The sequence below is a fragment of the Loxodonta africana genome, chromosome 4, assembly GCF_030014295.1.
Source record: "Loxodonta africana isolate mLoxAfr1 chromosome 4, mLoxAfr1.hap2, whole genome shotgun sequence".
In the NCBI taxonomy this organism is placed as follows: domain Eukaryota; kingdom Metazoa; phylum Chordata; class Mammalia; order Proboscidea; family Elephantidae; genus Loxodonta; species Loxodonta africana.
Genome location: NC_087345.1, coordinates 68,410,885 through 68,426,720, shown reverse-complemented (window position 1 = coordinate 68,426,720; position 15,836 = coordinate 68,410,885). Strand labels below are relative to the sequence as shown.

Below are 15,836 nucleotides of genomic sequence, written 5' to 3'. Positions count from 1 at the left end.
TAGTTGACAAGGATAATAAAGGGCATAATGCAGGGCCTTGCATATACCAAGTACTCAGTAAATGAAGCAGCATAATGTCTGCTTGCATAGTTGCTGCAAGAATGATGGTGGTATCAACAGACACAGGCAATAAGATATCCTGAGCTCTAATTGAATTTTTCCATCCCAAATATGGTATCAGTTACACTTTGAGGGTCCCTAGGCTCCTTTAGTGAAGAAACCCAATATCTAGGTGCTAGCAATACACAGTAAATTTTTCTATGTAACACTCAGAATGGAACAGTGTGACCCTTCTACTGAAAGGAAACATTACCTATTTTTTCCAAAAAGCTCTCATGATTTTATATTGATTATATCCAGTTTAATGAAGCATCTTTTCTTCTTTCTCATAAATGTTGTTGTTAGGTACTGTAGAGTAGGTTCCCACTCATAGCGACCCTATGCACAACAGAACAAAACACTGCCCAGTCCTGTGCCATCCTTACAATCGTTGTTATGCTTGAGCTCATCATTGCAGCCACTGTGTCAATCCACCTCGTCGAGGGTCTTCCTCTTTTCCTCTTACCCTGTACTCTGCCAAGCATGATGTCCTTCTTCAGGGACTGATCACTCCTGACAACATGTCCAAAGTATGTAAGACACAGTCTCACCATGCTTGCCTCTAAAGAGCATTCTGGCTGCACTTCTTCCAAGACAGATTTATTCATTCTTTTGGCAGTCCATGGTATATTCAATATTCTTCGCCAACACCACAATTCAAAGGCGTCAACTCTTCTTCGGTCTTCCTTAGTCATTTTCCAGCTTTCACATGCCTGTGATGTGATTGAAAATACTATGGCTTGGGTCAGGCTCACCTTAGTCTTCAGGGTGACATCTTTGCTCTTCAACACTTTGAAGAGGTCCTTTGCAGCAGATTTGCCCAATGCAATGCATCTTTTGATTTCTTGACTGCTGCTTCCATGGCTGTTGGTTATGGATCCAAGTCAAATGAAATCCTTCACAACTTCAATCTTTTCTCCATTTATCATGATGTTGCTCATTGGTCCAGTTGTGAGGAATTTTGCTTTTTTTTACTTTGAGGTGTAATCCATACTGAAGGCTGTAGTCTTTGATCTTCATTAGCAAGTGCTTCAAGTCCTCTTCACATTCAGCAAGCAAGGTTGTGTCATCTGCATAACGCAGGTTGTTAATGAGTCTTCCTCCAATCTTGATGCCCTGTTCTTCTTCATATAGTCCAGATTCTCAGATTATTTGCTCAGCATACAGATTAAATAGGTATGGTGAAAGAATACAACCCTGACGCACACCTTTCCTGACTTTAAATCAATCGGTATCCCCTTGTTCTGTCTGAACAACTCCCTCTTGATCTGTGTTCTCATAAATAGAAGTTTCTAATCTGTTTTTCCTATCACTACTTTTGATGGACCACATTACATATTGTCATTCCAAATAAGTATGGAAATTGCCCCCTCCCCCTGAATTGGCTACGAAATTAGTTCCAGTCCGGAGAGTCTGTGTCTTACAGCTCCCTCAGCTGTAATCTACTAATACTCTACTGGATCCCTAGTGACGTGGAGGAGTCGCTGAGTAGCACAAATGGTTAAGCACTCAACTACTAGCCATAAAGATTGGCAGTTCGAGCCCACCCAGAGGAGCGTTAGAAGACAGGCCTGGCGATCTGCTTCTGAAAGGTCACAGCCTTGAAAACCCTATTGAGCAGTTCTACTCTGCACACATGATGGGGTAACCACACGTCAGACTGGGCTCTAAGGCAACTAACAACAGCAACAAAATCGTGTGATAGTAAGGGGAAGTGTTTAATAGTCTCTCCATTAAATCTCAGCCTTTTAGTGAGCCTGTGTATCGGGACCGTGATCTTCAGAAGTGTTCCTTCTTGTATAGCTTCAGGTGAGACAGAAAGGCTAGAGAAATAGAAGGTAGAGGAAAGCCCTTCCCTCATGCTATGTTACAAGGCTCAGGTAAAGTTTTTGCTCCAAGAAAGGAAGCCTTTGTTACAGCTCTGTGCATATTTCACAAGGATTTCTCTCTCCCTCACCTTCTACCCCCTCTCTTGCCCCCTCCCAGCCACAAGAAGATATTTTTCTGGGATGTTCACTATGAGAACCTGATGTGGTTCCTGTAGGTAAACCCATGGAAGTTTAGGACTCCGCCCTAAGACTGCAGCTCCCAGGAGTTTCTCACACTTGTGCTAGCCTACACTAATTTTGGCAATTAGCCAAAATTACCATTTAAATACTAAAAAAAAAAAATTGCCATTGAGGGGATTCCAACTCATAGCAACCCTATAAGACAGAGTAGAACTGCCTCATAGAGTTTCCAAGGAGCGCCTGGTGAGTTCGAACTGCCAACCTTTTGGTTAGCAGCCCTAGCACTTAACTACTACACCACCGGAGTTTCCCATTTAAGTATACTTAACAGTTAATGGCTCCAGTTACTTCTGTTTCATGTAAACAGATTTCTACCATGACTGTCTGGATTCACCAGTTGTTGTGTGCCATAAAGCTGATCCCAACTCATAGTGATCCTATATGACAGAGTAGAACTGCCCCACAGGGTTTTCTTGGCTATAATCTTTCCCAGAGCCAGGTCCTTTTCTCCAGGGCAGCAGCTGGTGAGTTTGAATTGCCAACCTTTTTGTTAGCAGCCAAGCTCTTAACCATCATGCCACCATGGCTTCTTTCAGATTTGCCTGTCTTTCCAGATTTCAAAGTGATTGTTTCTCTTACAAACTGAGCTTTCTGGTAGATTGAAGAAAAGTCGTTGATTTCCAATTTGTTCAGCTTTTTCTAGTTTTAAGGATTAGAGTGGCAACTTCCAACCTCTTTACATGTCAGAGCTAAAACTGGAAGTCAGGAATGATTTTTTTTTCTTTTTTTTATCACAAGCAGTTTGTTGTCTGAGGCCTCATCTGGAAGACTCAATGCTTGAAGCTGGGATCATCCAAAGGCATACTTACTCACATGTCTAGTAGTTGATGCTGGTGTTGGCTGGGAGCCTTGCTGGGACTATTGGCCAGAATATTCAAACATGGCTTCCCCATGCAGTCTGAACTTCACACATGATGGTGGGTTCCATGGGCAAGTGTATTAACACAGTAAAAGTCAGGCAGAAGCTGAACCCTAGACTTAGAAATCACATAACATCATGTCCATTGCACTCCATTGGTAGGGACAGTCCCAAGTCCCTGTCCAGTATTAAGGGAAGGGATGTAGACATTGCCTATCAGTAGGAGGAGTGTCAGTCACATTGTAAGAAGAGCACTGGGATGGGCTAAACATATAGGTGGTGATACTGGGAAAATTCAGTGTGACACAGGTATATATGGAAAATTCTAAGTAGTATGATTGGAATAAAGTAACCAGAGCCTTTTAGGCCTCACTAGCCTGTGACTCTGAAATAATCTCACAGTGACTTTTTATATATTTTTATTGTGAAACAATCACAAACTTACAGAAGAGTTGGAACAACTTTTTTTCCCTGACTCAGTTGACAGTAAGTTGCTGACCTGGTTCCCCGTTACTCTTGAATACTCTCATACGCATTTACTAAAACCAGTTGCTGTGAAATAGACTCCAACTCATGGCAACCCCATGTGTGTCAGAGTAGGACTGTGCTCCACAGGGTTTTCAATGGCTGATTTTTTTTTAAGTAGATTACTAGGCCTTTCTTCTGAGGCATCTCTGGGTGGACTTGAACCTCCAACATTTTGGTTAGCAGCCAAACATGTTAACATTTTGTACCATCCAGGGACTCCAACACACAAGTTAATGTGTGCTGCATAACCATGGTATAACTATCAAAATCAGGAAATTTACCTATTAAACCTATTGCCTTTGCGTCAATTCCAACTCATAGCAGCACCATAAAAAAACAGTAAAACTGCCCCATAGGGTTTCCAAGGAGCAGCTGGTGGTTTCAAACTGCTGACCTTTTGATTAGCAGCTGCAGTCTTAACCACTTCACCACCAGGGCTCCTATTAACATATTACTACCATCTAATCCTCAGATTCAAGTTGAAGTTGGAAACCGAAGAAAATTAGAACAAGTCCAAGAGAGCCAAAGTACAACCCTGAGCAAATTCCACCTGAATTTAGAGACCATCTCAAGAACAGATTGGACATGTTGAACATTAATGACCAAAGACCAGACGAGCTGTGGAATGACATCAAGGATATCATACAGGCAGAAAGCAAGAGGTCATTAAAAAGACAGGAAAAAAAGAAAAGGCAAAAATGGATGTCAGAAGAGACTCTGAAACTTGCTCTGGAACGAAAGGAAGAAATGATGAAATAAAAGAGCTGCATAGAAGATTTCGAAAGGCAGCTTGAGAAGACCACAGAGGAACTGATGCGTTTGAATTGTGGTGTTGGCAGAGAATATTGAATATACCATGGACTGCCAAAAGAATGAACAAAAGTGTCTAGGAAGAAGTACAGTCGGAATGCTTCTTAGGAGCAAGGATGGCGAGACTTCGTCCCACTTACTTTGGACGTGTTATCAGGAGGGATCAGCCCCTAGAGAAGGACATCTCGTTTGGTAAAGTAGAGGGCCAGTGAAAAAGAGGAAGACCCTCAAGAAGATAGATTGACATGGTGGCTGCAACAACGAACTCAAGCATAATGATTGTGAGGATGGCACAGGACTGGGCAGTGTTTTGTTCTGTTGTACATAATACGGTCACTATGAGTTGGAACCAACTCGATGGCACCTAACAACAATCCTCAGTTGCCATTCAAGTTTTATCAATTGTCCTAAAGGTGCTTTTTAGAGCAAATGGATTCATTTTAGAATCTCATATTGTGTTTAAATGTCAAGTCTCTACTATCTATTTCAATAAGAACTGTTCTTCAATTTTTACTTTTTCCTTGATGTACATGGAAACTCTGGTGGCATAGTGGTTAAGTGCTACAGCTGCTGACCTACAAGTCAGCAGTTCGAATCCACCAGGCTCTCCTTGGAAACTCTATGGGGCAGTTCTAGTCTGTCCTACAGGATTACCGTGATTCAGAATTGGCTCAATAGCAACAGGTTTGGTTTGGTTTTTTGGCTTGACATGTATAACCTTGATACTTTTAAAGACTGCAGACTAGTTGCTTTTTTTTTTTAATGCCCCTCAGATTGGGGTCATATGATATTTTCTCATAATTAAATTTGTATCTTTGGCAGAGATATCACAGAAAGGATTCTGTATTCATTTAATTGTATCTTACCGGGAGCATATAATTTTTATTTATTCCATTGCTAGTGATGTTTATTTATATGTTCGTTATAAGGATGACGTCTGCTAGGCTTCTCCTACAAAATTACTCTTTTCCCATTTGTGATTAATATTTTGTAGAGAGGTATCTTGAAATTATATAAATATCCATTCCTTCATTTACTCATTTAGATCAGTATCTACCTGATATAAATGGTTTCTTATTTTATTCGATTGTTTAAAACACATTACTATCACTATTTATTTTGATGTTCAAATTGTTCCAGATTTGGCCACTGGGAGCCCCATCAAGATAGCTTCTGTGCCTTTCAACATGCCTCCATCATTCTCTGAGCACTTCTGGCTTTCTAGTACGATAGGACTCATCTTGTACTTTCCCTACTTCAGCCCTGGAAATACCAACTCTCCAAGGCACCCTGGTTTCTCTTAGCAGAGAATGGTATTAAGAAGCCAAGATCTATCTGGATAGTAGATATTCTCAAAGTCACTTTGGTGTTGTTTCTTCCAGACCCTGTCAATGAACAGAGCTAGGGGATATACATACAAACAGACATATATCTACACTTATTATTTATTTCTCTCTCACTTTGTTTTTTGCTATATATGTATATGTCTATGTATGTATATCTACAAGTATTTATACAATATATCGATATACACATCATAGGTTTATACTGATACATCCAATTCCCATTCAATATCATAGAGTTTATTCTAATTTTCTCTTTCTATAATTGTGACTTCCTTCTCCAACAGTAAGAAACTTGGTTCCCTTTATTCTTAATATATCTACTTAATTAATCAACCTTCCCCCATGTGAACGCCTCCTTGCCTCACTCAGGCTCTGACCCCCCACACTGGGCCCATTCCATGGACATCCTTCTTATCCTGCGTGAACTCTCACACCCCACTCCACTACAGGCCGTTCTTCTACATGGGTGCCCTCCTCGGCGGCTGAAGTTCTGACTTACCAAACTGGGCTGCCTCCCTGTTGTTGCTGGGTGCCATTGAGTCAGTTCCAATTCATAGCGACCCTGTGTACAACAGAATGGAACGCTGCCCAGTCCTGCGCCATCCTCACAATCATCATTATGCTTGAGCCCATCTTTGCAGCCACTGTGTCAATTCATCTCATTGAGGGTCTTCCTCTTTTTCACTGACCCACTACTTTACCAAGCATGATGTCCTTCACCAGGGATCAGTCCCTCCTGATAAACTTCCAAAGTATGTTAGACGAAGTCTCACCATCCTTGCTTCTAAGGAGCGTTCTGGCTGTACTTCTATCAAGATAGATTTGTTCATTCTTTTGGCAGTCCATGGTATGAATATACCGTGAATATTATTCTTCTCCAGGGCCACAATTCAGAGGCGTCAATTCTTCTTCGGTCTTCCTTATTCATTGTCCAGCTTTCATAAGCATGTGAGGCAAATGAAAACACCATGGCTTGGTCAGGTGTGCCTTAGTCTTCAAGGTGACATCTTTGCTTTTCATTATTCCCTGTAGTAGGCTGAATAATGGCCCCCCAGAAATGTCCACATCCTAATCCCTGGAATCCAAATGGCTACCTCCCTTACCTCTTCCAAGTGCTTCCTCAAGTATCGCCTCTTCAATGAAACCATCTATAGCCCTCCTATTTAAACCTCTAACCCTCCCACCCCACCTCACTTATAGTATTCCCAATTCTCCCATCCTGTCTACTTTTACTTTTTTTTCCATAGGACTTTTCACCATCTAACATACCATGCAATTTACTGACTTATTATGTTTATTGCCTATCTCCTTCTTGCTAAATTTTAAACTCCACAAGGCCAGAGATCCTTGCCTATTTTGTTTACTAAGGTATCTTCAGCACCTGGAACAGCACCAGGCACATTTCTTGAGTAAGAGAATGAACTGCTTCCATAACATAATGAGGAAGGCATAGTTATTCTTTTTCAGACAAAGAAGCTTAGAGAACATAAATAATTCATTAAAGATCATGCTTCTTGTAATGACAGAACCCTGATTCCAAATTAGTCCTTTCTATATAGATCTCACGCTGAACATCCCATACCTAAGGCTGTTTGCTCAGGGTGGGAGTGGGGGAGGGTAAGGGCAAGAAGAGGGGTAGGGCAGGGACTGGGGAGAGGTTAGAAATGAAGCCTTATGTGCCAAGATAAGCATGGAAAGATAATTCAAACAGCTGCCAAGTAAAGTAGTGAAAGCCCCCAAAATTGTCAATGGAAAGAAGCACTGCTTTTAATGGGGCTTAATCTAATTTTCTGGGTTGGGTTTAATCTAATTTTAAGGAGCCCTGGTGGTACAATAGTTAAAGTCATTGACTGCTAACCGGAAGACTGGTGGTTCAAAAACACCAGTGGGTCTGAGGAAGAAAGATGTGGCAGTCAGCTTCCTCAGAGATTTACAGCCTTGGAAACCCTCTGGGGTCTCTATGAGTTGGAATCAATTAAATGGCCGTGGGTTTATTTGTGGGGGTGGATTTAGGGGTCCACTTTTAAAATTTCCGTGGGGAAAAATGACATTCCTCCTACTAATTCATTATATATTTCATTCCCCCCAGCCTTCACTTAGAAAAAGTCTGATACAGCATAAATAGTTGCAAAATTATACTTTATTCATATATATTAAATAAATGAGTTACTTTTCATTGGGAGGCACAGTTGTCAACAATATTCTGAAGCACCAGGCATGAAATCACATGAGATTCTATGTTTTTATCAGGGGACGACAGGTCATATCACCTGACACATTCAAGCGCTATCTGATATACTATTAAAGGCTTAGCATGCAGACATGTTCTAAACAGGCAGCAGCTGGATGGTACCATTTGTAAACACTCATTGTATCATCAATTGAAATAAATGTACAACCCACAATGCCTTGCTCAAACCAGCTACCTAGCTGGCCCCTAAGATAAAAACCTTACAATCACATAGTCTTGCCTAGTTAGTCAGATAAAAAGGGTCAGGTGAAATAGTCACAGGATACAGGAATTATAAATAATATATATATTAATAGATATTAATTTTCATTACATAAAAGTTGTCATTATAAATACATCTTTGATTCAGTCTAAAAACATATTCCCCATATAAATAATGTAAAATATTAAATATTAATAAATAGATTTAGATTTAAAAATTCAAATATTGTAGGCAGGATGACCATTATTCTGATGCTCTCCGGCCTCGAAACGAATACTGTCTCCTTTTTCGTTTTGACCCGGTAGGTCTGTGTGACAGGTCATTCATCACCTTGGCGAGCTCACTTATGGCTTTGCGCTGGATGTTCCGGTCATTTACCTATTGGGGAAAAAAAAAAAACAGCAAAATTAATTCCAGGCATTAAGATACTCAGCTGTTCATGTTCGTGCTATGCTCAGTGAAAATGGAAGTATTCCTTCAAAATTAAAAAAACAGGTGACTCTCACTAGTAACGTATTACTTTAACATACAGTGTTGATTTCTTCAGCAGTTAAAGCTAAAATTACAATTAAATAGCTAATTGTGCAATGATATGATGGGACACATCACATATCCTTGAATTTACTTCAGTGGAATTCTCAAAAGTATGTAGCGAAAAGAGCCCTGAGATATAAAAGGGGAAAATGTGTGTTTGAATCCTGTGCATGCAATAACTCTGTGACTTTGAAAAAGCCACTTTACATCTCTGAACCTTTGTTTTATTGTCTAAACATGAGGAGATTATACTAAATGACCTTTTGGCTCTCTACTAATCCTGTCACCTTTTATATTTTAGTCTTTGCTGTATCAAATGAGTAGTTCTCAACTCTGATGTGTACAAGAATAACCTGGAGACCCAGGTGCGTGAAGCCTGACTGAGCCTTAGTGCCTTCACTAAATTCCCCAGGCACTTCTGATAACCATTGTAGTTTGAGAACCATTGCTATAGATTAAGTATTTTGTAGACACCAAGTCCAAGACACATGAAAACTATCATTTTTAATTTCTCTACAATTAGATTGGTCTCATCATTACTATAATGTGATTAAAAATCATCATAGTCATATGCAATAATCAATATTTACTGATATATAACATTTAAAATTAGGAATTATAGCAAAATTCTCCTGTACTCAGCTTTCTTGGAACTATTTGCAATTCTTCTCTCTAACCAATAGGACCATTTAGGTGATTTCATGTTTAAAAAACTGAGAACCATTTACTTTCATCTTAGCTCTACCAGTGCTGGAAACACTGCGGTCACATTGCCACATTTCTGAGAATGACTAAGGTGTCTAGACAACAGCAACTAATTATTAAAAGGGTATAACTTGCCTAATATATGTTAGTAATTGAGTAAAAGAGGACAATTGTTGAGAGCTCACTCAGGATTGCCCATCATGAAGCAGGTAGCCTGGAGCTTTCAGAAGGAAGGGGAACCAACAGATATTTTCATTTGCAAGGCACAATTATAGCAGCATAGACCTCTCTACTGGCTGTGCATTTGTAAGTGACAAATTTCACTCTCCAGTGTTCAAAACATTGCCAAGAAGCTAAGAAATTCATGCAGGATTGGGGGCATTACTGGGTTGGGACCAGTGCTGTCTCAGCCTCTAGCCTCTGGCCGCAGGAAATCTGCTGAACACTGTAAAACTCTGTATTGGTGGAAAGCAGTACAGTTCTATAAGTTTTCCAAGACATCATCTCACTACCTAAAGTCCTGGAGACTACAGAAATCCTAAAGAGCAAGCACTTATTTTGGTTCCTGAGGGCTTACACGAGGGGTGGGGTTGGGAGAGAGGCAGACCCAGGTAGGGTGAAAGGTGGGCACAAATCCCGAGAGAACAGGTCCTAACAGGACTCCTGTCGCTCCTGTTTAGGCCCATTTATGTCAAAGCCAAACTCAGATGAATCTGGAGGCCTGGATAAAGCTTTGAAAATTAAGAGTTGTTTTTATGCTTCAAAGCTATCTTTCAGCCTCTAGAAGTCTTAACTGAAGATTCAAGACAAATTCAGGAGATAAAGCTTTGGAGTATGAGTGTTTCTTTAGCTGAGAGGGTCTTGTATCCAAAAGTTAACAAAATAATTCTTTCATAAGGTATAAAGTCTCTCTCTCTCTCTCTCTAAAAACAAGCAAACAACAAACATCCTCGCCTTTAGTTTGGGTTGCACAATCTGAGAGGCTAACCAGAGCCTGTCAGTGGGATGCCCCCTAGTGCCTCCTCAAAGGCCTTTGGTACCAAACCCGTTGCCATGAAGACAATTCTGACTCATAGCGACTCTATAGGATAGAGTAGAACTACCCTTTAGGGTTTCCAAGGCTGTAAATCTTAATGGAAGCAGACTGCCACATATATTCCCCATGGAGTGGGTAGTGGGTTTGAACCATCAACCTTTCAGTTACTAGCTGAGCACTTAACCACTGGGTCACCAATGCTCCTTTCGAAGGTCTTAGTTCTCTTCTATCTCATTCTCCCTTTGTATGTGTGGCATTGTAGAGTTGTAGGGCAAAGGAGACCACAGAAATTCTGTAGTGAGCCCAATATGTTTCTTTTTAAGATGAGGAAACTGAGCCCCAACAGGCCATGTGATTCATCTGAGGTCACACAGTCCCTTGGTGGCAGAGCTGGGGGGAGAATGCAAATCTTCTCACCCCCTCCCACTGCTCTTTCCACTAACACTTGTTGCCTCCCATACAATGTAGGAGAATTTCCATCACATAAACAAGGGGCAATGAGAGAATTACTTCTCAAAAAAAAAAAAACAGTTGATGTAGAGTCAACACCAACTCCTGGTAGCCCCATGTTTGCCTGAGTAGAACTGTGCTCCACAGGGTTTTCAATGTGTGATTTTCCGGAAACAGATGTCCAGGGCTTTCTTGTGAGGAGCCTGTGGGTAGACTCAAATTCCAACCTTTCAGTTGGCAGTCGAGTACATTAATCATTTCCACCACCCAGGGACTTCTCAATAGTCTCCTCTATTTATTGACCTACTTTCTCCTTTTTTTTTTTTTTTCTCCTTAGATGTGTTCATTCTCCAGTCTTTATGCAATAATCACAATGCCAGTATTTTTCCAAATTACAAATTTGTATGACTCCTGTATTGGCTTTGCAAAGAAACTCAAAACACAACTGGAATTAGTAAGGAGGAGTTTTCACCCTGGACTAATTTCATTGCTTTAATAATTGTACCCAGTAGCTAATTTCTACCATCTGAGAGTAAAAAAGAATTAAGAGCACTTTACCGGAGTTTGCATCACTTTTAGGAAGTCATCCCGTTTGCTGGAGCTGCTATTGAAGAACTTAACAAAGAGGTCTTCCTCAAGGGTCTTCACGCTCTCTTGGATGACCTGGTTGTCTTTCAAGTTGTCAAAGATTTTGAGGTAAAAGGAAACGATCTGGCTCTGAATTATTTTTTTGTCACTGTCCTTGGGAGAAAAGAGTACAGAGAGGATGCTGTGAATTTATCCACCAGAAAAATGAGCAGCAGGAAAGTCAGCCTAATGGAAATGTTCAGCTTACCTCTTTCCAGTTCTTCAAAATATCTATGAAAAGAGGCCCACCATCCGCTACATCTGAATCAGTTGCATTCTACAAAAAAAGAAGAAAAAAATTGGTTTACAGTTAGTCTATAAACTGCCCTATGAATGTACTCAAAATTTTATTGAACTCAGATGCTGATAATATTCACTAATTTCCTTGTCAACCCTTCTGTTTAGTTCTAAAATTTACTATTTCCAATAGCTGTTATGGTAGATACAGCCAGGCTGTTGTGCTCTATTCGCTTTCTTATTTTCTAGTGAAATCCTTAAATTGCAATGTCACAAATGAACTCAATAAGGCTGGTGATACTTGAAGAGTCTCAAATAACTATAATAAGCTAAATAAAGTTTTTCAGGCCTAGTTAAAAAAAAAAAAAAAAAGAAAGAAAATCAGCAAAGCTATCCCATTAGAAAACACTGCCCCCTGTGGCACAGGTCTGTATAACATCAACCTCTGCCCTCCAATATGACACTATTAAGTTGGCTTTTTTTTTGCAAGAGAGTTAAAAAAAAAAAAAAACCACTACGAAAACGACTTGATTTTATTTTGCGAGAATAAAATAGTTTGTGAATGTGGGAATATTTCATAACAGCTGTTACTATAATAGCTAAATTTATGACAAGTAAAATATTTAATGTGCAAGAACTATTTCCATTAACTATAAATAAAATTGAACAAGAAACTCATAAAACAGAACAAAAACTTTTAAAACAGTAAACCAAAATCATAAGTCCTCCAAAAAATCTCAGCGGATGACTGAGTTAAGGAATAGTTTACAGGAAATGTAGATAAGGCAGTAGAATTTTAAAACCACTTTCTGGAGAAAAACAGCTGTACCAAGTGATTTTTTTTTAAGCCAAGTTTTTAAGAACCTCATCTTCTTTTACTTTAGTTGAGAAATTGTTTCCTATTACCATTTTTAAGTGTTAATCTTGAGCTTTTATGACCTTTTCATAGTAACCTGAGAAATCAGAAACCGATAGCCCATTGCCATTGAGTCAATCCCAACTCATAGCGACTCCATGGAACAGAGAATTGCCCCATAGGATTCCCAAAGTTGTAATCTTTATGGAAGCTGACTGCCACATCTTTCTCCCATGGACCCGCTGGTAGGTTTGAACCACTAACTTTTTGGTTAGCAGCTGATTGCTTAACCACTGATAAATTTTATCAATATATGAATTACCTGATTTATCACAACCGATGAATGGATTCTCACCACAAAATTATCTACACATCATTAGGCTTTATTCCCATATTATGCCCATCTTTTGGAAAAGGCATGAATTCCTTCTAAGTCTCCACAGCAAATTGAGCCCCCCGTGCCACTGAGTTGATTCTGACTCATAACAACCCTATAGGACAGAGTAGAACTGCCCCATACGGTGTCCAAGGAGCATCTGGTGGATTCAAACTGTTGACTTTTTGGTTAGCAGCTGTAGCTCTTAACCACTATGCCACCAGGGTTTCCAAATTGAGTAGACGATTAAAACAATATCTAGATCATCCAGTCAACAATTAACAACACCTAGTCTTCTCAAAATGACTGTGGGCTGGAGATAACAGCGTATCACAGATACAACTGCCAGTCCACCGTCAGTCATTTTCAACCACAAGCAAGTATTATTAAAAGGTCATACTTACAAGATATTCCTTTAGGTTCTGTATCTCTTTCAAAAAAGTAGCCTGGCAGTAGCAGCTAGAAGAACCCAAAATGATGCAAAGCTGAAAAGCTAAGATATAACTTGTAAAATTCATTGTTTCAGAGAGAGTTAGGCCAAAGTCGCTGAAATTAGTAGCTCCTGTGTAAAGTTGATCAGGGCCAAAGGACTTGGCTGATTTTTTCTTTCCTAATAGCTGATCTGCCGATGATCAGAACAATGTGCCGCATCTCCTTTAGCTGCTGGTATTTATACCCGATTGAAGTCTCATCAGGATTACGTATTTTTCACAAGTTTTTTAAGATGAGATGGTGACAGATAGGCAGGGATGCTAGTTAGTTTGCATTAATAACTATGGTTTTGTGGCATTTTGGTGTTGTAGTTAGAATTTCCTTTCGACTCCTTGGGTCCTTTGACGATGAAATAGACCCATTATGTCCACCAGTGCCATTCTTGCGGGATCCTTTGAAAGCACTTTTACTTCACACCATTCAGGGACTGGAATTTTTTTTTTTTTTTTTTTTTGCACCTCTCCCTTTTGCCTGTGTAAAATGTTGACTCCTCATCCACAGAGCACCTTGATCATTTGTTTGTGGTTGGGAACAAGTGAAAAAGGAAATTCTAAGGGCCCTCAAACCTTCACAAAGGGGGTGCCTTTTAGAAATTTTCTTGCAAATAACCAGAAAGCAAGGAAAGAATGTGCTTAAAAGACAAATGTGGTGAGGAAGACCTTCATCAGAGTTGGCTAGTAAAATATCTACCACAAGTTTCAAATTGCTTTAGACCAGTGCTGCCCAATAGAAATATAATATGAGCCACATAGGTAATTTTAAATTGTCTAGTAGCCCCATTAACAAAAGTGAAAAGAAACAGGTAAAAATAAAATATAAAATATACCGTATTTAACCCAATACACGCAAAATATTATCATTTCAATATGTGTCAATATATAAAATCATTAATGAGACAATTCTATTTTCTTTTTCTCGTATTAGATGCTTTAAATCTGGTGTATATTTTGCACCTACGGCCCATCTCAATTTGAATTAACTATATTTCAAATGCTCGATAATCACATGTAGATAGTGGCTACCATATTCGAGAGTATAGTTCTGGCTACCGTACTGGAGAGCTCTAGAAAACCAGTTGTTCTAAATAATCATTAATAATAGATAATCTTTTTTTTGTTTCCATTCAAATACAAGATACTTCCTCTTCCCTTGATAACTGATTCATGAAGCACAATACTTTGGGATGGAACAGAAGGCCCTCTACTCTTCCAGTCCACTTTGCATTTTTACCTGTATATGCACTAGAACATCGTGATTATGGGTGCAGACTTGAATCCTGGCTCCACTACTATTTAGCTATGTTATCTTGAGTCAGTTTCTTAACTTTTATGTGACTCAGTTTCCTTACCTGTAAAATGGGCCTAATGGGATTACCATGAGTTGTAATTGACTTGAGTTCAGATTTCTAGCCTACTAAACTGTGAGAGAATAAACTTCCGTTTGGTAAAGCTATCCACTTGTGGTATTTCTATTATAGCAGCACTAGATAACTAAGACACCTGCTGACTGGGACAAAAACATGGTTTATTTTATGACCGAGACATGTGAAAAAGTCCATAAAATTATTTGAAGGACTGTCTTGCTTATACAGTGCTGCTATAACAGAAATACCACAAGTGGATGGCTTTAACAAAGAGAAATTCATTCTCTCACAGTCTAGGAAACTGAAAGTCTGAACTCAGGGTGCTGGCTTCAGGGGAAGGCTTTCTCTCTCTGTCGGCTCTGGGGGAAGGTCCTTGTCATCAATCTTCCCCAGTCAAGGAGCTTCTCAGCCCAGCAACCACAGGTCCAAAGGACACACTGTGCTCCCGGCACTGCTTTCTTGGTGGTAGAAGTCCCCATGTCTCTCTGCTAACTCCTTTCTTTTATATCTCAAAAGAAATTAGTTTAAGACACAACCTAATCTTGTAGATTGAGTCCTGCCTCATCAACATAACTGCTGCTAATCCCATCTCATTAACATCATAGAGATAGGGCTTACAAAATTTAAGAAAATCACATCAGATGACAGAATGATAGACAGTCACATAACACTGGGAATCATGGCCTAGCCAAGTTGGCAGATATTTTGGTGGGACACAATTCAATCCATGACAGGGACTCTTTTCAAAGTATACTGTTGTTGCTTGCTTGTTGCTGCCATCAGGTGGGTCTCTGATTCATGGGGACCCAATGTACATGGAACAAAATGCTACCCAGTCCGGCACTATCCCCACGATCAGTTGCAGTTCTGACTGTTGTGATCTATAACATTTTCACTGATTTCCAGAAGTAGATTGCCAGGCTTCTCTTCCTAGTCCATCTTAGTCTAGAAGCTCTGCTGGAAACTGTTCAGCAACATAGCAACACATAAGCCACC

General features: G+C 39.8%; 1 protein-coding gene across 1 annotated transcript; it reads right to left on the bottom strand.

The window, feature by feature from the left end:
- Positions 1-2,674: 2,674 nt before the first annotated feature.
- On the bottom strand, positions 2,675-13,911 carry IFNG (interferon gamma). The gene is made up of 4 exons (XM_003405186.3): positions 13,390-13,911; positions 11,725-11,793; positions 11,448-11,630; positions 2,675-8,542 (listed from the first exon to the last, which is right to left on the bottom strand). The coding sequence occupies exons 1-4, from the start codon at positions 13,501-13,503 to the stop codon at positions 8,408-8,410; spliced, it is 501 nt and encodes a 166-aa protein (XP_003405234.2). The 5' UTR covers positions 13,504-13,911; the 3' UTR covers positions 2,675-8,407.
- Positions 13,912-15,836: the final 1,925 nt, after the last annotated feature.

Bases quoted from the DNA above. Each gene is read 5' to 3' on its own strand.
- IFNG (XM_003405186.3), bottom strand. From the start codon at position 13,503: ATGAATTTTACAAGTTATATCTTAGCTTTTCAGCTTTGCATCATTTTG. The intron at 11,631-11,724 runs GTAAGCTGAACA...TTTTCTCCCAAG, and splicing joins TTTTGAAGAACTGGAAAGAG to GACAGTGACAAAAAAATAAT. The intron at 8,543-11,447 runs GTAAAGTGCTCT...TTTCCCCAATAG, and splicing joins TAAAAGTGATGCAAACTCCG to GTAAATGACCGGAACATCCA.